At 41.2% G+C, this 22,976-nt stretch overlaps 1 protein-coding gene and 1 non-coding gene across 2 annotated transcripts; both read left to right on the top strand.

The window, feature by feature from the left end:
* The first annotated feature begins 384 nt into the window (after positions 1 to 384).
* trnak-uuu lies at positions 385 to 457 on the top strand. Its single transcript has one exon. It is a non-coding gene; the product is annotated as a tRNA-Lys (tRNA).
* A 501-nt stretch (positions 458 to 958) lies between these two features.
* LOC116038917 (solute carrier family 25 member 36-A) lies at positions 959 to 21,190 on the top strand. The gene is made up of 7 exons (XM_031283626.2): positions 959 to 1,428; positions 3,181 to 3,345; positions 8,118 to 8,195; positions 15,353 to 15,453; positions 17,199 to 17,265; positions 19,065 to 19,354; positions 19,846 to 21,190. The coding sequence occupies exons 1-7, from the start codon at positions 1,388 to 1,390 to the stop codon at positions 20,037 to 20,039; spliced, it is 936 nt and encodes a 311-aa protein (XP_031139486.1). The 5' UTR covers positions 959 to 1,387; the 3' UTR covers positions 20,040 to 21,190.
* The last annotated feature ends 1,786 nt before the right edge of the window (positions 21,191 to 22,976 follow it).

Here is a 22,976-nt window from a genome sequence, read left to right as displayed (position 1 = left end):
CATAGTTCCATGGGAAAACCTGGTGTGTAGATATTTGTACTATCTATAACATTTAACTCACATGAATTTGACGGTTATTTTGCAAATGGGCTATGTGGCATACACAAACTGGTATCTGCTAAGCGATGAAGCAGAAATCAGCTTACCTAATAGAAATGCAGATTGGTAAATTGTACTCAGCTTCATTATGGATTCCCCTGTCAGAATTCAGTAAATGGTACAGGAGATGATCATGATCATGATCACCTATACCTTTTGGGCATATTTTAAAGCAATTCGTTTACAAGTCTTGGTTAATCAATACTGTAAATGATATAAACAATCATGGTAATAAGCATGCAGTTTTACCATAAGTGAAATATTGTATATATTTAAAAATTATGAGCCCGGATAGCTCAGTCGGTAGAGCATCAGACTTTTAATCTGAGGGTCCAGGGTTCAAGTCCCTGTTCGGGCGACAGTATTTTTGAAGACAAAAGTTTCCTAGCGTGGAATGCACTTCATCTCAGACTGTTTCAACCTTTGTACGTCGTCGGTATAATCTCAATGATTATAATAGGCATGAGTGGGCGTTCATGTTGCGACATATGCAAACGGCCAAGTACTCCAAGTAAAAGGCACATAACATTACTCTATGCAAACAGTGTTTATAACTATCGAGTAGCCTATTGGCAATGAGCTGTTTATTGAGAGTAGACAGTAGTGTACCTGTGTAGTGTAGTGTGATTATTATTGTTTACTTTTCTAGTGTAATTTATGGATGTAACCTAACTAAGCAAAGTTACAAGTCAATCGTGTGTATTCCCATTATTGCATCAGCTAAACAATCAGTCCCGCCGCATCCTGAGTGATGATCTCTCTGCCCTTCAAAATAAAAGCGATGTCACGTGAAAGAGTAGTGGCGGGGCGGGTTTACGCGACACCTTAGCCAATCACTGCCTCTGTTTTGCGGCATCCCATTCGACGATAAACATTGCGACCTGACCTGCAGTACTTTCAGAGAGGCAAGGCACGTACGTGAGTGAGGACGAGTTGCGGCCACAGTCGTTGTTATTTCTGCAAGATATCTTGACGCACGAACATCAGATGCCCACACTATGGTGAAGCATTACCCCGTTTCAAAAGGAGGAGACGCAAACCTGTCGCTCTGATATCGACCTCTAACATCGGAAAGCCGTTAGCTTTGGCAGCTAACGCAAGCTAGCTAAGTTAGCTAGCTGTTACGTATCCTCGTTTTTTTACCACACGCAACTGACCTCCACCACAACACAGGCGTACTGAGTTTAATTTGTTTTATAGGCTGGGGTCGTTATTCTCCTGTGTCTTAACGTTCGCTCCCGTTGTCCCCGTGTGGTGTCCCGTGGACTGTTCCCGAATATGATACATAATGAGTCAAAGAGATACCTTGGTTCATCTGTTTGCTGGAGGGTGAGTGTATTCTCATGTCACAAGAGCTGAGCTAGCTAGCTCCCCGCTCAGGGCTAACTTTCGTTGCTAACCAGTAGCTATAGCTTCACATCATGGGATGTATTTATTGGTGCTGAATTAGTGCATAATGTTAACTTGAAGATTCGTGTATGCATCGCTGTGTCAGATGTCAGCCAACCAATCTTGCCCATGCATGTGCACTCGTAGGAGTTGCGCTCAATGTCACAAGTTACAATGACATTCCAATGTATGAATGAAATGGCTGGTTTGTGGACTCGTGTTCTGTTGTGAGTCTTCGTACCAGGTATGACATTTTACACGAAAGATAAAACTTAACATTAGCTACATCTGTGTACAGTCTTCATTTCAAGAAGCAGTCGGCGTTAAAAGTGTATCGACCATAACATTAGTGCATCAAAACAGACGTAGGAAAACTGCCACTAAAGGTCACTCAGAATAAAGGGATGCATTTTGGTCAAATTAATTATATTGAATTAATCACAGTCTGAAACCGTCATAGAAAGGGTGCGATTGCACAACACACTCTGCATACAGCCTCAGAATATAGGGTGAAACGACATCCCTGTTTGACAGACCCATAGCTAAATTATATTTTGTTGAATCCTTCCTTCTTTCCTCCAGTAGACTATCAAGGTAATGAGTTGAGACTTGAAGTTTACAATGATTAATTCCTTTGAGGGTAAATGTGCACTTCATTTACAATTGGTAACAGCAGCAGTGACTCCAACGCTGTTCTCTTTGAGCATTTCTTATTCTATTGTGTGGCTACACTAATAGAGGGATAACTACTAGAATGTATTTGGATTAAGAATTATAGTAAATTCAAGTAGGAGTAGCCTAAACATGTAAACCCTTCAAGGATAGTCTTTTTTTTGTTGCATATAAAGCTGGCTGACACCGATCAGCCTACCACTGCCAAAAACTATATTGAAAAGGACTTTGTATTTTGGCTTTGGTGCTGATTGAAAATTAACCCTAACTAAAGATAACTGCTGTCGCTCTTGCTTTTGATATCCTTTAGTTTGGCCCTGCCCACTACAGTCCTGTCAGATTGTTTATTTATGTAGTCCACATAGATATGCTTTTTGTGTTTTTGCTTATCAGTCTTTACATTTGTTACCTGAGCAGAATACCTAGACCTGAAATACCTGAGCTGGTCATAAGTTGATGCCCTGGATCTAGCACATTGTTTGTACAAGGCGTCAAGTTATGCTTGTCTTCAGATCTTGGCTTACAGTTTTGTAAATTTGTAGAAATGAAAACTTTCAATGTGTGTATTTTGACAAATGGGACAGCAAAATGAGAAACATAACATCTCTACAAACGTTTCTTTTTCTATAACCCCAATGGTTGTGATTGTAGGCCCTACTCTCAAAACATATTTGCAATGATGTGATTCCTATTTGGTTCATTCTTAAATGTATTTACATATATCTGTGCTTTTTTGAATGTAGTGTGGCAATGGACAGAAGCTTGTTGTTATTCCCCAAGAAACACAAACCATTCCTGTCTGGCTCTCTGTTCCCACACATTGTCATTTCTTGTCCACATGCCAGGGATCTTTAGAATTCCACCAACAACATAATTGGCTAATTTATTTGTGCCAGAACATTAACACTTTTCACACCCATCCTGACTGTTGACTATGTTGATAATGTGCAGTCTTGTTCTGTCACTTGAGACTTGTTTGCTATGTCACCTCCACCTTTTCCATCTCTGTTTTTCTGCCAGATGTGGGGGCACGGTAGGAGCCATACTGACTTGTCCACTGGAAGTAGTGAAGACCCGTCTGCAGTCATCCTCCATCACCCTCTATGTGTCTGAGGTTCAGCTGAGTACGGTCAATGGGGCTAGTGTGGCCCGCATGTCTCCGCCAGGCCCCCTGCACTGCCTCAAGTGGGTATTCAACAGCATTTATCACTGTCGGACTGCCATGGCAATACTACTACTGTTATCAGTGCTGTGCTATTGATACTCTTATTGGTTCCTTCTTTAAAGTGGCTATACGTAACTTTCAGTTTGTGTTGATTTCAGCGGCCCCTTTGGACAAAAGCGGTAGTGTTTTTACCACACCTGCTGTCGTAAATGTCTAGGAGTTAGCGTTACGTGGAGGTCATATAGTCTCGATGAATGTTTTGCTCAGACAGAAAATCATTCATTTACAGTAAGAGAATAAGTTACAGATGCATCATTGTATTTCCAGTGTTGCATACGGTAACTTAGCCTACTTTGGATGTCTCGTGAGCTAAACCGGGTATCACTGTCACGAGCCAGAGCATTAAGAGATTGTCGTAGCAACCAGCTTAGTAATAACTTAGATTTATATAGCGCATTTCATGAAATCCACGGATGCTTTACACAACTACAGGGTGACAAGGGAAAAGAAAATAGTAGGCCAACACAAACACAGACTGAAAGGAATAAAACATCTGCGCTAAATGGAAGGGGGAGGTAATTTAATGTCGGCTACTGACGTACAACCACATCACGCAATCTAAAGTTATTTTATGAATGAAGTAGACATAGGCTACCTGTGGGCCATTTCGGGGACGTTTTTAAATAATTTACAATCCCGTAATTGGCTCCATCTGTTGAAAGCCCCGACTGAGTGTGACTCAGATTTTGCCCGTCGTCTTTCACATTCCCCTTTTAGCTTTTAGTTCTTTGTTTAATTTCCTTGTTATCTGTGATGACCCTGCCCCAGTATCAGCCGGACGGAGGCTTTCCAGTGTTCAGCCGAAATCTGTGACCTTTGAGAATATGTGCTCTGAAGAGCCGTCTACCTGCCCTAAATCATTTTGTGACTTTGCGGGAAAAATTGATACCCGGGCAGAGGCATTAATAAAAACTATATACAAATAGCGTTCTTTTCACTAGCGTTAGTCTCATTTGCTGTTACAGGTCATTTATGATCATCAGATGGAACATTATACAGTTTCAGAAACTTTTAAAAGTTACATATAGTTACTTGAACACTAAAAAAAGTGGATTTCTTTTTAAAAATATTAAGTCCAGAACAGGATTAGAATGTATTTATCTTTCAAATATAACAAAATATTGTTTCTAGAGTTTCTAGAGCTATATAAACTCGGTTTCCCTGCAAAGAAATGTAAATAATACACTTGACATCAAAACACTGAGTGAAGTTTAGAACGAGTGTAGTACATAGAAATCAAGTCACTATCACTCATTCATCATCCCGCTTACTACTGCTTGGCAGGTACCGCTGGTAGAGGGGCGAGAGGCTGGTTTGGGAGTGGGGGCTGCCACCCCAGCCAGAAAGTCTACATGATTTTGCTCAATTTTACATGACAAATTAGGTCACACAGTGAGGCTTCATACGGACAGTTCTCAGACAGACAGAAGAGACAGAGAGAGGAGAGGCTGCACTCGTGACCATACATTAGACCAAAACCATATTACCAATCCATTAATGTCACTCGCTGGTTTCTTCAAGTACAGAGAAAAGAACTGATCGTACATTTTTTTTATTTTAGAACAGGTTTTAATTCAGAACCAGGTTTCAGAGGGCATCCCTACTTACATCCAGTATATATTTTGAATACTTTACAGACAATGGTGCCTAAACTTAGACGTCAGTAAACATTGATAGCTTGTGGTGAATATTTGAATTTGAACCAAAATGAGTGGAACATGTATGTAGCTAACGGTTCCTCCTCCCTGCTCTCCCAGAGAGTTTAGCCTGCAGAGTCATGGTTCCTTCTCCGACAGACACCATGTTGTTGCTGTTGTAATTTGTGCTGGCTAGCTTCCCCCTGGCAAGGCCAACCACTCCCTGAAACCCAACTCCTTACCCTTTGGGAAAACTATACACAGAGCACACATCAATCGCTTCAGCCAAGCAGGACATTTTTTTTAATCACAAATCCAACTATTATTACTTCTTTATCTTGTGAGATATTTGTATACATATTTGATTCCTCAAGACTCCTGTGTGTCTGTTATGACATGCCTTTTCCTATCTTATGTCCACTTAGTCAAGTATCTCTTTGATTAAGGGTAGATTGCTAGTTGTGATGTTTGAAGAAAATTAGATTTGCTCAATTAGGAAGAGAATGGCCTGCTCTCTTCTCAAGAGTCCATGTCCTGGCTGCTCTGAGTATCTAGATGTTTGATGATTCAGTGAACTAAGTCCCATTTAAATGAAGTGCCAGTCACTGTTACAATATACACTTTGTTCTGTAGGCTGACAGTGTAATCCTAACTAAATGACTGTTGGCATATTTTTTGACTGCTGTTGAATACAGTGTTGCAACCAGATGCTAGAAGGCCCACCGACAATTTAAAGGTGCACTATGAGTTCCTGCATGGTTTCAGCGCAATTTCATTTTTGTCTCAAATCGTAGGCATCTCTCCTTGATCCGCTAGCTGCCTGCCCCCTGAATACACTGTGAAAAAGCCCAGCCTCAGGAGACAACACAGGGGTCGTAAACGTCAAACAAACACTAGGGGCACAGGCTGTGCACCAAAATCCAACAAACCACGTTCCAGCCAATCACCGACAAGATGGTTGGGGGAGGGGGTGGGGGTTAGTGACAGTTAGTCAGTTAGTCATGACAGTTACGGAAACATGGGGGGGAGGGGCGAGCTTGCTTTGTTTTGTTTGGAATTTACTTGGAACGTCAACAGAAGTGACGTCATGCAGGAACGCATAGTGCACCTTTTTAAGGTATTTTCATTTAGTGGCATCATCACTCGATTAAATGTATTTTTCTCAAACCAAAACTTAGTATGTGTTATAACGCTGTGAAAGTAGTCAGTAGTCTAGAACATACAGCATGCAGCCACCACCCATCACATTACATTTTTGACATGTTGCAGGCATTGGTGGATAGAGTGCGGTCAGCCAGGCTGCATGCAAATGTTTATTTGACCAGCCTCTGGACACTGCAGCCATCCTAGCCTAATGTGTCACACCAGTGTTAAGGCAACGCATACGTAGCTAATAGGGGTGGTACGGTTCACAAAATCCACAGTTCGGTTCGTATCACGGTTTTAGGCTCACGGTTTTCGGTTCTCTACGGTTCTTGTTATTTTTTCTTTTAATCTTTAACACTCCAGAAATATACTTCAGCATATGATATATAGCTAAAATTAGCATATTGAATGCATGTTGCACAATACATGCACACAGTGGCAGTTCTATCTATTGTTTTATTTCCGCGGTCATCATAGGTAACATGAAATCCAAAATGTTCCCACCCACCAGACTATATACGACGCTGGCGCCTCCTCCAACTCCGGGCAGCCTTCCTCATCTCTCCCACTTACCATTTCTGCATGTGACGTGACCTGCAGCACTCCACATTCCACACTCCCGAGGAGCAGTCGGCTCGGCGCCTCTCAAAATCTGACAAATCTTTTAAACTGACCTTTGTCGATCAAAAAAACAGACAGATTCAGCAACTGCATGGCCTATTTCTCGCTTAAAATGAACGAGACGCCATTAGAGTCTGTTTTGAAATTCGGGAGCAGCAAGAACCACGTGACGCGTTCGTCCAATCAGCTGCCATGTGTTGCGTTCGTCACGCTAATCCCCCTCGTCGTTTCCGGTAAGTGTTTTAACATAGGTGTCGAAAGTGGGCACTACGGCAGTAAGTGGTTAGTGCACATTAACGGTGTACTGACGAACCGTGCGATGCACACACGCTCCGAACCGAGACAAGCGCACCGAGCGGTTCGGATGTTTTTTGATGAACCGTACCACCCCTAGTAGCTAAAAAGACAAGACCACATTTGCTTTTTGTAAGCTGTACACAAAAACCAATAAATGGGAAAATGCAAGACTGTCATGGCTGTGACTGGACAACTTTTCCCTATTCCTTGGATATGTGTTTGTTCAAGATTTTCTTTTTGGGAATCTATTGTAATGCCAGCCTTGCCTATTAGGGGTGTAACCATACATCGATCTGGATAGATATATAGATTCAGTCATCAACGATCCAATATCATCTATGCAAAGTGAAAATATCCATACATACTGTAGCATCATTTTTAAGATGCACATTTATTTTGAAATTCCCACTTTATATTTATTCTTTTTATTAAAAGGAATAGTTTGTTTTTCATTTAAATGCCTGGAAGAGCTCAGTAATATTTTAAAATTATATTTTAGTTGCTTCTTGTAAGTTGATATAAATGTAACTGATTGTGTTTAATGAGCTTATGATATCATCTCATATTGATTGCAGGCCCCTCAGTTGAATCCAATCAAAATCGTATCGTGGCAGACTTTGTGATATCAGAAAATATCGTGTCATTTTCCACAGAATCAGTAGAATATGGTATCGTGATAAACCTGTGATTTACACCCCTATTGCCTAGGCCACATTTATTATAACTTTGCTTCTGGTTGTATCTAGTTTAAATTGGCACACAAACCTCTTCAAAGTCATTATTTTATCTAACATGGTCTTAATATTAAAACTGATTTCACCATCCCTGTGGGCCAAAGAGGAATCTAGAATTGTTAACTGATATCTTTGGAATTTTAATTGGAATTTCAACTGTATATTAGACTACCAGAAATTAAGACAACACTGCTAGAAAATCTTTGTATACACCAGTAATGACCATAAATCATGCACCTTGTCTCGGTGGTAGAGTCATGATGTTGATTTTTCTGTGTTTGTGTGTTTTGTATTCAGGTTGATAATGGAGAAAGAAGGGCCTCGCTCTCTCTTCAGGGGTTTGGGGCCAAACTTGGTGGGTGTGGCACCATCCAGGTAATCTGTCACCTGTAATTGTCATTAGTGGGAATGCTGTTCAGCAGCATTCCAACTATTGTTATCCTGTTCTTTATAAACTTATTCCCTCTTCCGTACGTTTTTTCAAAATCCTTCAAATCTTCTTCCGCTCCCAAAATTTTCAGCCCCTCCATACTTTCACCTACAGACGCCAAACAAACTTTAAAATGTTCACGAAAACTTCAGGTATTAGGCTATGGCTTTTCAGTTTGATATCTTTTACAGTTTTTGTGAAAAAGCTGTTTAAGTTGAGTGATCATTTCAGGATTTTTCTGTGTTTCTAGTGAGTGTGTGTGGCGTCTGCCAGAGTGGATGATGTCATCGCTAGAGTGCAGCACCTTAGAAAAAATATCTTTGTCCCCTCTCTATAAATTGCTCTCACGGCCACAATATCTACTTGTCATACACAATTTATACATCAAAACGTAGGTATTTTTGTCTAGTTACAGCCAATGTGCTCAGTTTTGCGATATGCCTTATACTTTTGGCTCGATGAGCTTCCAAATGACAAGATCTCCACATCTCCCTCCATTCACGGCCATGTTAAATGTCCTCCACATTTCCCAGCGAAACGCAGAGCGAACCACTTTTTTAAATCGCTGATATGCCCACATTTTTAAGTTTATCAACATAAATTTTACATGAATACGTTCACAAAGGCCTTGTGGTGGTCACGATTACATCATTTCACCGATAGCCCTTATCGTTTTAGCAGTCTGAGGCTTTATTTGAGAGCTTGCTCTGTGTCTTTGAATAGCTCCAGTGGGGCACAGCTGACAGTTTCAGCAGGTGACACAGTCGTTAACCTGATTAAAGATCAAAGAGATCTCATCACAGACTTCAAAGGGTGTTTTCACTGGTCATACGTTACCATGACAACACTTTCACAGACAGTTGAATTGAATACTACAGGCAGTAATATGAACATTAGTCTATATCTTTAGTGTTCCACTTCTGTCTGACTGTCTCTGTCTCTCTTTGTCTGTCTCTGTCTCTCTTTGTCTGTCTCTGTCTCTCTGTCTGTCTCTCTCTGTCTGTCTCTCTGTCTCTCTCTGTCTGTCTGTCTGTCTGTCTCTGTCTCTCTCTCTCTCTGTTTCTCCCTGTCTCTCTCTGTCTGTCTCTGTCTCTCTGTCTGTCTCTGTCTCCCTCTGTCTGTCTATGTCTCTCCGTCTCTGTCTTTCTCTGTCTGTCTCTGTCTCTCTCTGTCTGTCTCTGTCTCTCTGTCTCTGTCTCTGTTTCTCCCTGTCTCTGTCTGTCTGTTTCTGTTTCTCCCTGTCTCTGTCTCTCTCTGTCCATGTCTCTCTGTTTGTTTCTCTCTGTCTCGGTCTGTCTTTCTCTGTCTGTTTATCTGTTTCTGTTTCTTGTTTTTATTCCCTCTTCCGTACGTTTTTTGGCTCTTCGTAACTTCTGCATACGTTGAGCTATTAAAACCATTCAACTTTTAAAATGTTCAGCTCTTTCAGCTAATGACGGGACGTCTTCAACTTTTTTTCTACTATTTATACTTTTTAAAATATTAAGCTTTTTAACACTTTTTTTTAACATTGAAGTCAATGAGATCATGCTTCAAATCCTTCAAATTTTCTTCCGCTCCCAACATTTTCAGCCCCTCCATACTTTCACCTACAGTTCTAAATAAAGAACCTACGGTTCTCTCACACTGTCTCTCACTCATTAGCAGGTGTGGTGATCAATGATCAAAGATAGGCTTTATAAGTGCTAAAGGAACATTAATGATCTATACAGATGATAGTGTAGTGGATAGGGCACATGCCTTTGGTGTTGGAGATCCTGGTTCAAATCCCACTGGGGTACATCAGTCTATGTGTCCCTGATCAAGATGTCATTTCACTTTTTCAACTATTCTCACTACTTCAACTTATTCTTACGGATTTAAGCTATTCAACCAGTTTAGCTTTAACAATTCAGCTATTCATGTTTTATTTTGGCTCTCTCTTTTTCCTCTCCTCTCTTTCTCTCCTCTCTCCTCTCTGTCCTCTCTTTCCTTTTGTTCAGCCCCATTCTTTTTACCTAATATATTTCACATCTCATATCAGCTAGATTGATGCTTTTTCGTTCTATGCAGTTTCTGATAATAATACAAAGTATTTCTTCTTTCAGCCGTTTTAGGTAATTCATTTCAACTTTCATCTTTGACAGTATTACAGTTCAGCTTCAAGCTTTTCTAACAATGTATTTTAGCTCTTCACTTGGGTAATGCAGTTTAGCTTCTAGGCCTGCAGCGACGCGTCGATTACGTCGACGCATCGACGTCAAAATTACGTCGACGTCGTATTTTTGCGTCGACGCTTCGCCACACACATGTGGGAGACCAAAACATTGCAGGAAACAGCAACCTCCTCACAGAATTCCCAACAAAGCCCTGCAAAAAGCCCCATGAAAAGAAGAAGTCCTAAAAAAACAGCTCGCCCTTAATCATCGAGGGTATGGGAATACTTAAAATATAGTCCCAAGTACTAACGTTAGCTAAATTAATTTCATGTTTGTGTAGTGTGTTGTGTAGCCTGCGCACTTAGGTGGTGCTAGCTAACTATCTTAGCTCTCCGTGCAGTTTGTTCGTGCTAGGTTAGTAGCTAACGTTAACGTTAGCTAGCTACTGGCGCCTAGGCAGCTGTGTTTAGCTAACGTTAGTTATCATCTAATGTGAACGTTAGCTACTAACCTAGCACAAACAAACTGCACAGAGAGCTAAGATGCGTTGGTTAGCCTAGCACCACCAAAGTGCACAGCTGCATTAGCATGTAAACCTACAGAATAGCAGTTAAGAGAGTCCGTTTGATTACGCATCAGGTTTTATGTTGGGACTGTTATGTTGTATTAAACAATCCAAGGAATGTCTGTACTGTGCACTGCACAGTGTTTTTCTTTTTTGCACTACAACTTGATTTTTTTGAACAAGAGAGTTATGTTGGTACTATAAAAGAGTAAACAGGCTGGCCTTTCATTTTGTATAACAGTAAAATAATTATTTTATTTTGTGTAAAGCAGAAGATTTTTTGCTGTGCAAAATTGTTTAATAAAATATATTATTAAGAATTTTTTGGTATATTTTTGAGATGCATTATGGTTTTTATTAATCGAGCAACAGAAAAATAATCGTTATATTAATCGTCCAATTAGTCGTTAGATTAGTCGACTAATCGATAAAATAATCGCCCGATTAATCGTTTAATAAATAATCGTTTACCCCCAGCTCTATTAGCTTCCAACAATTTTCCTGATTTTTTTTTTTTAGCAGTGTAGTGCATTTGAGCTTTAAGATTGTTCGTACTATTTGTTTCATATTTCTGCATTTGTGAGTGATTATCAGTTAGAAAATATACTCAGACCTCACATTGTTCTACGTCTTTTGTCATTATTCAACTTTTGAAGCCAACAGTTCAGTTTAGCATAAGCTTTTAACTTTCAAAAAAAAAAAATTCATATGTATTAAAACGATTTCCACGTTTTCAACTATTCTCACTACTTCAACTTCTTCTTACTGATTTAAGCTATTCAACCAGTTTAGCTTTAGCAATTCAGCTATTCAGCATTCCCACGCATTTTCCGCAGGAAATGCATTTTCTAGTTTTTCATCATATTCGTAGCAATGTGTACCTCCTTTTGAGTATGATTTAAAAGACTATGAAGCTATTGGTGCTATCTTCAAGTAAAGTGATTCTTAGTTAATTGATAGTTAACATAACAGCATAGTTAGATAACAGCATCTCTTTGACTAATTGAATATTTGATGGAATTGTAAATCTTCCAAATTTTGTCTCCGTTGTCATTTTCATAAGTTTCAAGATGGCGCCGATGTGTGTGTTTCGCCGCTTACCTCTGCTGAGATTGTTGTTGATTTTCCTGTTTCTACTACTTGTCACTCGAAATGTGTCACTGCTGCTGGTGTATGACCGCCAGACCCTGTTAAGTATCTTTAATTCTGCGGAGAAAGGGCCGATCTACGGCTCTGGCGGACAGTCAAATATGCCGCCGCCTTTCCTGGCGTCCATACCGGCCTATCTATGGCGTCAGCCCTGCCTTCGACTCCGCAACAATCGCCGCAGGAGAGGCGGAGTTTGTGTCAGGCTCAGAGCTTACCTGGCATCATCCTCCACATGCGATCCTGGTCATCCATGTGTCGGGTTTTCTGCGGAGTTCATCGGCTGCAATCTGTGGCGTTCTCCTGTATATAGTTACCGGTGGCTCCGGTCGACTACCTTATTCCGGGGGCCCACCCCCCCCGCTGCTGGAACGTGAAGCGCTCCAAGCGAGGCTGCGTGCACGGGAATCTCTGCCCACTCAATCGTGCTTCTCTACAGACTGAACGGCATTCAATTCGCATGGCGCTGATCGACACCAGATCACTCACGAATAAGACTTTTATCCTCAATGACTTTTTTACGACCAATGCTCTGGACTTTCTTTTGTTGACGGAAACGTGGCTGAAACCAGGTGACAACAGCGCCTTCTCGGAGCTTTTCTGTCATGATTGGTGACCTCTCCTTGTCAGCTGCTCCTTTCTCTTGTGGGGTACCCCAGGGTTCCATTCTTGGCCCCATTCTGTTTTCTTTATATATGTTGCCTTTAGGGGCTATTATAGGCAAGCACAACCTGTCATTTCATTATTATGCAGATTATTTGCAAATGTATTTGCCTATGAAAGCAAATGACAGTGTCACACTAAAACTCCCTGCTTAGTTGTATTAATGATATTAAGTCGTGGCTTTCACAAAACTTTCTTAATTTGAACGAAGATAAAACTGCGTGTATTATTTTCAGTACTTCAGGCATGCAAAATGGTCCAGCTTTGAGTTTGGGAGTTCTAGCATCCTACACTAGGTCAGCTGTCAAAAATGTGGGTGTTACTTTTGATTGCAGCATGAAATTTGACAAACAGATCAGTAATGTTGTTAGAATGAGCTTTTTCCAGATTCGTCTCCTGGCTAATGTTAAGCCTTTCCTGAGCAGGCACAACCTAGAAAAGGCTGTTCATGCCTTTATTAGTTCAAGGTTGGATTACTGTAATGCTCTTTATGTTGGTCTGAATCAGACCTCCATCTCACACCTTCAACTTGTTCAAAATGCTGCTGCTCGCTTTTTAACAAATACATCTAGACGTGCACACATCACTCCTGTTCTCTACACCCTACATTGGCTCCCTGTGCGTTTTAAGGCCCGGACACACAGAGCCGATAATCTGCCGTTGGACGTCTGGCGAGGTCAGTGACTCAAGTCTGTTCGGTGTGTTCCGTGCCGTCGTCCGTCCGAGGGGCCGCCGTCCTTCATTTTGGCCGATTTGACATGTATAATCGGTGGGGCGGCAGTCGGACTCAAATGACCCATCTGATTGGTGTCTTTGGTGTCTGATTGGAGTGCTAACCCAGAAACGGGGAGCGGACTAGAGTCTCTCAAAATCTGACGAAAATCTTTTAAACTGACCTTTGTCGATCTGAAATGAAGACAGATTCAGCAACTGCATGGCCTATTTCTCGCTTAAAATGTTTTCAGAAACACATTTTGGTGAACTATTGTAGTACAATATGAGATCGTATTCTAAACAAGCCGCCATGACAGTCTGTCTTTGAATTTTGTCCAATCAGCTGCCGGTTTTCATTTTTGGGCGACAATACAGATTAGCGCCGCCTGCTGTTATGGAGAAGTATTATGTCTTGTCGCTTTGGTGTTTTCCGAGGCACTTTTTTGACCTACTTGGGGAGACTGATCAGCCCAACTGCCTTTTCTGTCGGCTCTGTGTGTCTGGGCCTTAAGAATAGATTTTAAAATATTATTGTTTGTTTTCAAGGCCTTAAATGGCCTGGCCCCAGAGTATTTGTCTGAAATTTTAACTTTGCGTGAGCATTGAGTGCGTCAAATACATTTTTCTATTGAAGCCATATATGATATTTAATTCATAGCTTCTCAAGCTTCAAAAACAAAACATTCTGCAGTGCTCTAATACTAAATAAATTGGATACATAAAACTACAACACTGAGCACATGGCACTTCCTGAATGTGCAAAACATAACAGAATATGTAAACAGAACAGAAACCTTGTTCTTCTTATCTTATCAGTTCATACACTGCTTTGATATCAACTGTTCTTACTATGGTAGCTGATTCAGCCACCTTTGATCTGCACACGCATTGGCTCAGCACAATTTTAGGTGAGTTGTGGACACATGGGCTGTTTTTCAGGGAGACATGGCTGTAGGAAACGGTGTTATTATGTAACCACCACAGGGCCACCTTGAGGTTACCTGGTAACAAAGAAGCATTAGGGATACATGGTCATTTAGGTCTCAGTTATCTTCATGGCTTTCTCCGCAGTTTCTGCACTGAAACATGGCAACAAGAGCAGCATCAAAAACAGCATTTGGTCTATTTCTTGGAAATACTGTAACTGAATGCAGTTAGGTAATAACATACTATAACAGTCATGATCATTAATAGCCCTCTGTAGTAACGATAGGAGCAAAGTGGGGGCTAATGGCAGCGGGCAGCGGCTAATGCTGCAGCAACCAGGTGCCAATGCTAAGCACATGTAGAGTGTTTTGTTAGCATCTTGCATGAATGAACGCTGACGCAGTGGAGGTGAAGGAAACAAGGCCTTCTGAACTGTGACGCCGATTTCAAGATGAATGCACACACAAACGCTGTCTAATAATGTGACTGATGAGTTTTGAGCATCATTAACAGTCTGACTCAGCACATTTGGCAAATGAACCAAACTGCACATTGTGCCGTTAGAAGTGGGGGAAAAAGCAGTTGTATTTAGACGTGAGCATGAATATGATCGTTATGACCTTTTTAAATAGGTGAAAACAAGATAATTAGTAAAGTAAATGAGCTTTATTTTCTGAATAGCCTCTTTGTTTAACTAAAGCTGATTGGCTGAGACGGTTGGTTCTGCTCCCGGCTTTACACACAAATCTTTAAAGCTCATTAAGATGTACCTGACATGGACAGTTTTACGTGGTGATTTAGTGTAATTAATTAATCTACGTATATCGCTACTGGAGGCACATAGTTGGCTGGGACTAATTATATTTACACAAAAACATGGCTTGTATAACTTGTACTGTTGTAACATAATTGAAACATTTTAAACCTTTTTGTCTCTTACTTTCAACAGAGCAATTTATTTTGCTGCTTACTCCACCGCCAAAGAGAAACTGAACGGTGTGTTGGAACCCGACTCCACGCAGGTGCACATGGTGTCGGCTGGAATGGCAGGTAACTATATACGAGAGGTGACAGGTTGACACTCACTGGCATGCAGCAATAATAAAAGAGCTTATTTAAAAACGTAACATTTTAAATACAGTTTCATTATTCTCTGACCCTTTTTATATGTCAAGGGCTGGTTATCTGCTCTCATGTCACTCTAATCCAGCTGGGAATGCTGTAGAACGTGGGTGGACCGCTTACAGTGTGTACAGTATGTCTGTGTATTTTTGGGGTATATCTGACAGGTTCAGGCTCAGACTTTTCGACAACCCAGTCAAGGTCAACTTGTCTCTCCAGTGTCGATCTACTTATTCTTCAGTACTGACTGAGCCGGACTGACAGGTGGTGAGGAGTTGACAGTGCAGCGATTAATCTCGCCTGGGCGATGATACATGATACCTCCAGCAGAGGTTAGAGCTGGTTTCTGCCATGGCTAACAATGGATGTGCACTTGATAGAACGATGACCCCAAGCTGAAACAGGGAAGTGTAGAGAATAGTTTAAGAGTCTTACCAATATACAGTATTTGCAGGCCAGTTTCTCTTAGCGAATATTATTCCCATAGGGACCAAATTTGCACAATCCAATAATGTAGAAATACCAAAGTAAAAGTCCGGAATTCCAAATCCTACTTAAAAGTACAGAAGCATTATCAGTAAAATGCACACAATGTATCGGAAGTAAAAGTGTTCATTCTGCAGAAACGTGATAAATGATTATATATGATATTATGTTGAGGTGGAGCTAGTTTTAACTACTTTATATACAGTTAGCTAGTTTAGTCCAGTGGTTCCCAACCTAGGGGTCAGGCCCCTCCCAAAGGGTCACAAGAAAAATCTGAGGGGTAGTGAGATGATTAATTTGAGAGGAAAGCAGAAGACTAAGTTTCAAAACTACTTTTGTGTAATCTTTATAAGTGATCACTTTTAAATTAAACATTGTGAGAAATGTAGGGGGGGGGGAGGGGGTGGACTCTCTTTGGTGTACTAACGCTCGTAGACATCTGAAACATTACAAGGAGCTACCACAACACACTGATTTTATAGAGAGGTCACAAGTCAAAAAGGTTGGAAATCACTGGTTTAATCTTAAACAATGTGTTGGGTTTCATACACTTGATATGTTTTTAAAGTAAAATCTTTTTCTGAAAATTAACCAGTGGGATGGTGGAATGGGAAGTAAAATGGTTGCATGCCGATCATTTTTGCCTCACACAAGCCTGTGTCTGTTTTCGGCTTTAACTCTACCGTAGCTCCCCTCTCGCAAGGGCACGAGACCCCCACCCATCACCAGGGGTCTCTAGCTGCATCTGTGAGGAGTTACTTGGGTGTGCGTGAGTACTCACCACAGACCTGTACTTCTTTTTATGCCTGGTTCTTTTCTTTCTGTCACAGATTTCTGTCCTATACCCCCTTACTAGTTGGGTCATTGGATAAGAAGCACGACTTTTTATTTTTATGGCATTCAGTTGCTCCCCTACTAGCACACAGGATAGTCTATAGAGCAGCTAGCTCTCTGTCTCTCTCTCGAAGCTGCCTTTGTGACTTCACGTTTTATTTTGTTAAAATACCATTTTGACATTGTTTTAACTTAACCAACATGAATGCAGCATAAAGAACATTATATCTTACTCAGACTGTTAGTTTTCGGACAGATATTGTACCACTGGCAGCTTGACACTGATAATGTTATTTTTAGATTTTGAGCAAAATGTAATCATGTTGTTGTTGTTTTTTTTTTTACCTCCACAGGTTTTACAGCCATCACAGCAACCAATCCAATATGGCTCATAAAAACCCGTCTGCAGCTAGATGCTAGGTAAATATTACACAAGGGTGTGAACTTCACAAAGTTCCCTTCCCAAGAGAGGGACTAACCGTTATTATACGCCCTTTGATATGTTTTTCATTAATGCAAATGCTCATAACCACACAGGAACAACCCTCATGGATTGCTTTTACATGAATATGAATAACCAGTTTTTATAGAATCACATTTATTTATGGAGCATGTAAACACCATAACCCATTTTCATAAACCCGGATAAGCCCTTTTTCCTATTTATGAGAACCCCGAATATTCTACCTAGAGTACTCCAAATGAAACCGGGATACTGCTGCATGTATACACCTTAACGCGGTTACCCACTGCCAACAATCGGCACTGGCCTCAGCCAAGTGACGTTACAGAAATACAAACCGTGGCGGAAGTGAAAGCGTCTCACTTCTGGAGCGATGAAAAAAAAAAAAAAAAGTTCGGTCTTTCAATAATGAAAGAGGCTGTGTATCTTTATCCACTGCTTTTCCGTCCTACGTGGTGGTAGAGGCAGGCTGCCACCAGTGGGGGCGACAGTGTTATAAGAGAAGCGTAGCCTAGCTCCATTCAGGAATAGCTCAGTACCAGAGACGGTGGATGAGCTCAGAGCAGAGCTGTTGGCAATCAGGGTCAAAAAGAAATTAGCAGTAACAATGTGAAGTAGGGCTGCACAATTAATCGCAATTTTATCGAAATCGCAATATGAACTAGTGCAATATCCAAATCGCAGGGGGGCGCAATATTTGTTAAAGGCAAAATATGTGTCAAACCATTCTGAATTAAGTATTGTGGTGCTGCAGAGACGTCCCAGCCTACGTATCGTTTGTTTGGTACAGATCCTCGCAGAAAATCACACTTCAATCATTATTATTATTTTAATTTTTTAATGAAAATGAGAATAATGATACAAAAATGATCATTCCCTCCAATATTGTAAATCATATCGCAATAATATCAAAATAATCGCAATTAGGTATTTTCCTCATATCGTGCAGCCCTAATGTGAAGTGGTAGTAAGTGTACCGTTACAGTGTAGTGTTTAATATTTCTTGTCGCCGCTTTGTTTTTGCAAACACCACAGCGCCTGCTCAAATAGAATGCAGTAATCAGTTACCAGGTTACTAGGTGTAACCTAATTTCTCTGTGCTCATGTAAACACCATATCCTGAATTTGATCATGAGGGCTTTAAAGTTGACAGGTCCCTGTTTATCCTGAGTTTGGTCATTTTGTCCCTCAAGGCTTACAGTACTCTGTTGTACATAAGTCCCAAAGGACTGCATTACCACACAGAAAAACACAGGACCTGATAACACGGACCCCGATGTTTGTTATTTACATACAAACTCGGGTCAGGTGATCAATGAATTGATTGTAGAGGATGGCTCGTGTGAGGCATGCTGCTGTTGTGTGTCCTTGTATCTCCTTCAAGAGCATAGCTTTTCATGCACACTTGTGTTTTTAAAGATATTTTTGGGGGCATTTTTAGGCCTTTATTGACAGGACAGCTGAAGAAATGAAAGGGGAGAGAGAGGGGGAATGACATGCAGCAAATTGCCGCAGGTCGGAGTCGAACCCGGGCCAGCTGCGTCGAGGAGTAAACCTCTATATATGGGCGCCCGCTCTACCAACTGAGCTATCCGGGCGCCCCACACACAGTGAGCTGGAGCTGAAATTGGAGATTCTGCTGGTGCTCTAATGTAACCCAGGAGTCTGCGAGGAATCTGTACATTAGGTTTCATGACTTTACTTGTTATTGTGTTTAAGGTAGTTCTTTTACTTACCTTTTACTGTCTTTTCTCAGGAATCGAGGTGAGCGAAGGATGAGTGCATTTCAGTGCATGCGGCGGGTGTATCAGACAGATGGCCTGCGCGGCTTTTACAGGGGTATGTCGGCATCCTATGCCGGTATCTCAGAGACTGTGATCCACTTTGTGATCTATGAAAACATCAAACGTCGCCTCTTAGAGGCCAAGGCACCGCAAAACATGGACGAGGAAGAAGAGACGTCTAAAGATGCTTCAGACTTTATCGGGATGATGCTTGCTGCTGCCACCTCCAAGACCTGTGCCACATCTATTGCTTATCCTCATGGTAAGAGTTTGTGCTTAGCAATTAGCTAATATTAGCCAATTCATATTAGGCCGTTCGTGTCATGGTTTTGGTATTTTGTTCCGTGTTCTGTCTTATTGTGGTAGTCTTGTTTTTCTGTTTTGCTCGGTTTCCTGTTTTATTTTGATAAAAAAAAAATTTTTATTTGGTTTTCTGTCTTGTCTGGTTTTTCTTCCTGTCTTTGTTTGTTTCCCGCCTTTTTTGATTGTTCTGCCCCGCCCTGATTTGTTCGACCTGTTTGTATCACCTGTCCCTTGTTAGTGTTATTACCCTGTGTATTCAGTCTCTCTGTTTCCCTTGTCTCTGGTCGGATTCTTACTTTCTGTTCGTGTGGTTCATGTCGTGTTATGTGCTGCCTGAAGTGTTTTTCCTGGTTGGAATAAATCTCGTTGAACTGCATTTGGGTCCAAGCCTCATCTCCACCCTGACAGTTTGTTTCCTTTTAACCCTTTCCTTTCTTATTTACTTTGCAGAAGTGATCCGCACCAGGCTACGTGAGGAGGGCACCAAGTATAACTCCTTCTTCCAGACTCTGAAAACAGTGCCCAAAGAGGAGGGCTACCGCGCCCTGTACCGCGGCCTCACCACGCACCTGGTCCGACAGATCCCCAACACCGCCATCATGATGTGCACCTACGAGTTGGTTGTCTACCTCCTAAACGGTTAAAGTCTTGCTCCCCCCCACATGTAGACAGTGTATGTAACCCTGCCCCTGTTCAGAGACGGAGAAAAGAGGAGAGCCAACTGCACACCAGCCAGCACATGAGCCTGCTTGCCAGAAGAGGACCGAGACCGCAGCAAGACCTTTATCTCAATGGCGCAAGTGGTTGTGGAAAAATAAGTTAGGAGTAGTTTTATAACCAAAGGTTCTGGCACAGGGACGAGGATTGAGAAGTTCCTCACATTGGTTTGGGGTTCTTGGGTTTAGCAATGGCAAGAAATGGTTGTCCAATGTTTATTTTTATTCCATCTTTTTCTCCCTTGGGTTACATACTGTACATTGTTTCTGGGAGCTCATATTCAGAGTGCTGAAGAAAGAGCTACAGTACATTCTGCCTCTAACAATACTAATAAGAAAAGTACAGTAATTCCAATCCTTACCACCTAGTGGATGTAAGACCCCCCTCCAGCAGAAGGCTTTTGCTGTCATGCTGATGGAATAGTTTAAAAAAATATATTTTATTAGTATCCTTAGAGGACCAGAATACAACGATGCCAGACTCTGAGGTGAGCCGAAGTATCTGCCGGGGGGGCTTTCAAGTTGGCGAAGAAGAAATCGTTGCTTGAGGCTGGTTGAGGTAGGATTAATAGAGGAAAAAGGGTGACGATGGGCAGGGAGGTGAGTGGGAGACAGACGTGCCTTGCGTGAAGATGTGGTGTAGACTTGAGATGCACAATGGCTGTAGGAGGAAGAGGCGCTCTGGTTGACCGGTCACAAACAAAGGTTATAGAGATGTAGAGTCGTACACTGGTATTGTGTGATTACAGGTGCCGTTAGTGAGAACCTTTTGCACATTGTGACCGTAGACACACTCACCTAAACGTTGTCAGCAGTCCCAAATACTGGCCGCGATCTCATAATACAATTGACATGCATTTACAGCTTTTTACACAGAATAACTTCATGGTTGATTGCTGCTTGCTTATAATAAGCAATGTATACATATTCACATTGAACTCTGTTACCTGTATGTGGAAGAAGAGTATTCACTAAGGTTAGATGGCAGGTAAAAAGGCCCCAAACCAGAATATAATTACTGTTCCAACTACTGGAATGTAAAAAAAAAAAAACTGGAAGAATAACTTCACTGAAGGCAAGGAAGATTAAAACACTGACCCATGTCGTGAACTAAAATATATAAAATTAACAAAGCTTAACAAATTGTTGTATTGATACATATAAAATACCTACATAACACTGTTGTGTTGCATTTGTCTGCCCAGAAATGGCAAAATGCAAACATACAGGAGAGGGGGTATTTGCCTTTTTAGTTGTTACCTTTGCTTAAACAACGATGTTGTTCTTTAGCACTTTTCAGTGTCTTTCTGTAGAATCCTAATCTCTCCTTTTTTTTTTTTCGTCAGTTGGAGAATCCAGGCTAGTTTTACAGGCGAGGACAATCCTCTTGAGTTTACTCTGGAAACCTGTTGTGTGTGTGTGTGTGTCTGTGTCTGTCTGTGTGTGGAGAAGTGGCCAGAAATATGCTCTTCATAAGCGCACATTAATTCATTACAGACCAGTATAAAAAAAAGAGCAGTAACCATTTTGTTTCCCTCCCCTTATTCAGTTGTTGTTTTAGAAAACAGTTTAACTGCATTACAACCACTTTAAAAAAAAAAAAAAAAAAAAAAATGAAACGGCTACGTTGTTTGTCAGTGTCTTACTGTACTGTTGGATGTCCTTGTCATGGAATGGAGTGCTTGCTCTCTGCTTGGATCCATTTTTTTTTTATGTCAAACATTTCTACAGACAAAAACAGTGTTTTGCTGTCACCTCATTTATCCTATTAACCACAGAATTGACTTTCGCTCTGTAATCACATAATGTGAGAACCTAGCCTGTTGAGTGTGCGCATTTTCACCACAAGCTGCAAACCTAAAGGACATTGATTAGCCCACAATGCTAACTCTTTTTTACCAGCAGGAGCTGTTGCTGTTATTCCTGCACTGTGGTGTATTTAAACTCACTTTGAAAACCTTTCCAAACACATCACTGCTTAATGAGTCAGAGTGCTGGTGTGCAGCAGTGAGCGTGCCCGGCTCCTGTGGAATGTAAGGGCGGCTTTGGCGAAATATGCAGCTCAACTATGCTCGCTTTCTCATGAGGCGCCATTGTACGTGAGATTGCAGAAACGGCTACAGTGTGTGGCCCTCAAACAGCCTCAAATGCTTTTCTTCACTGGAATTATTGATGTGATCCTCAATGTGAACACTTTTCTGTTTTACTGCACACATGAAGGAAGCATTAGGTTAGTCTCATTGTGCAAATCTTATCAGAGATGTATTAAGGCTTACATTCAGTACCATCAACACACTATTGATGTAGTGAGACGGGAGTCCATGGGTGCTGCTAATGGTGATCTGTGCTGGCTACCGTGGATTTTATAACGGGATCGATAGACAGTCCATACACGTAGTGTGAGTTGATTGTAACTGTATGGTTATATGTCTTTCACTTGTGTCTGTCATATGATGCATTATTCCCTGCATCCCATGTTTATTCTTTTGCACCCACATGTTTGCATCGTGTGCCAGTTAACGTGTGTATATGTGTGTATGTGTTTGGCGTGTGCTTGCTTAAATGACAATCGTATGTCATTCGGTCGTGTCTTTTGTGTAAGAGACCATTTGAGTATGTATGTATTCACGAGAATAGCTGCAAACAGTGTTTTTATCTTTTTAAATAAATTGTTGCCTTTTCCTGATGCCCATTTTTGTTTTTCCACGTCATCGATGAGCCCACTGTGTGTGAGTGTGGCTCGGCCTATGCATTCTCATACCTGTTTTTGTAAAAACAAAAAGCCAATAAAATGGAAAGTGCAAGTATAATTAAGTGTCAGGAACTCTTACTGAGAACATCCAACTCTGTTACTTAGTGCTTTAA

This window comes from Sander lucioperca, chromosome 5 (genome assembly GCF_008315115.2).
Source record: "Sander lucioperca isolate FBNREF2018 chromosome 5, SLUC_FBN_1.2, whole genome shotgun sequence".
In the NCBI taxonomy this organism is placed as follows: domain Eukaryota; kingdom Metazoa; phylum Chordata; class Actinopteri; order Perciformes; family Percidae; genus Sander; species Sander lucioperca.
This window is presented reverse-complemented; position numbering and strand designations above follow the sequence as displayed.

Coding starts and splice junctions, on each gene's coding strand:
- LOC116038917 (XM_031283626.2), top strand. CDS start 1,388: ATGAGTCAAAGAGATACCTTGGTTCATCTGTTTGCTGGAGG. Junction 8,196..15,352: donor GTGGGTGTGGCACCATCCAG/GTAATCTGTCAC, acceptor TACTTTCAACAG/AGCAATTTATTTTGCTGCTT. Junction 15,454..17,198: donor GGTGTCGGCTGGAATGGCAG/GTAACTATATAC, acceptor TTACCTCCACAG/GTTTTACAGCCATCACAGCA.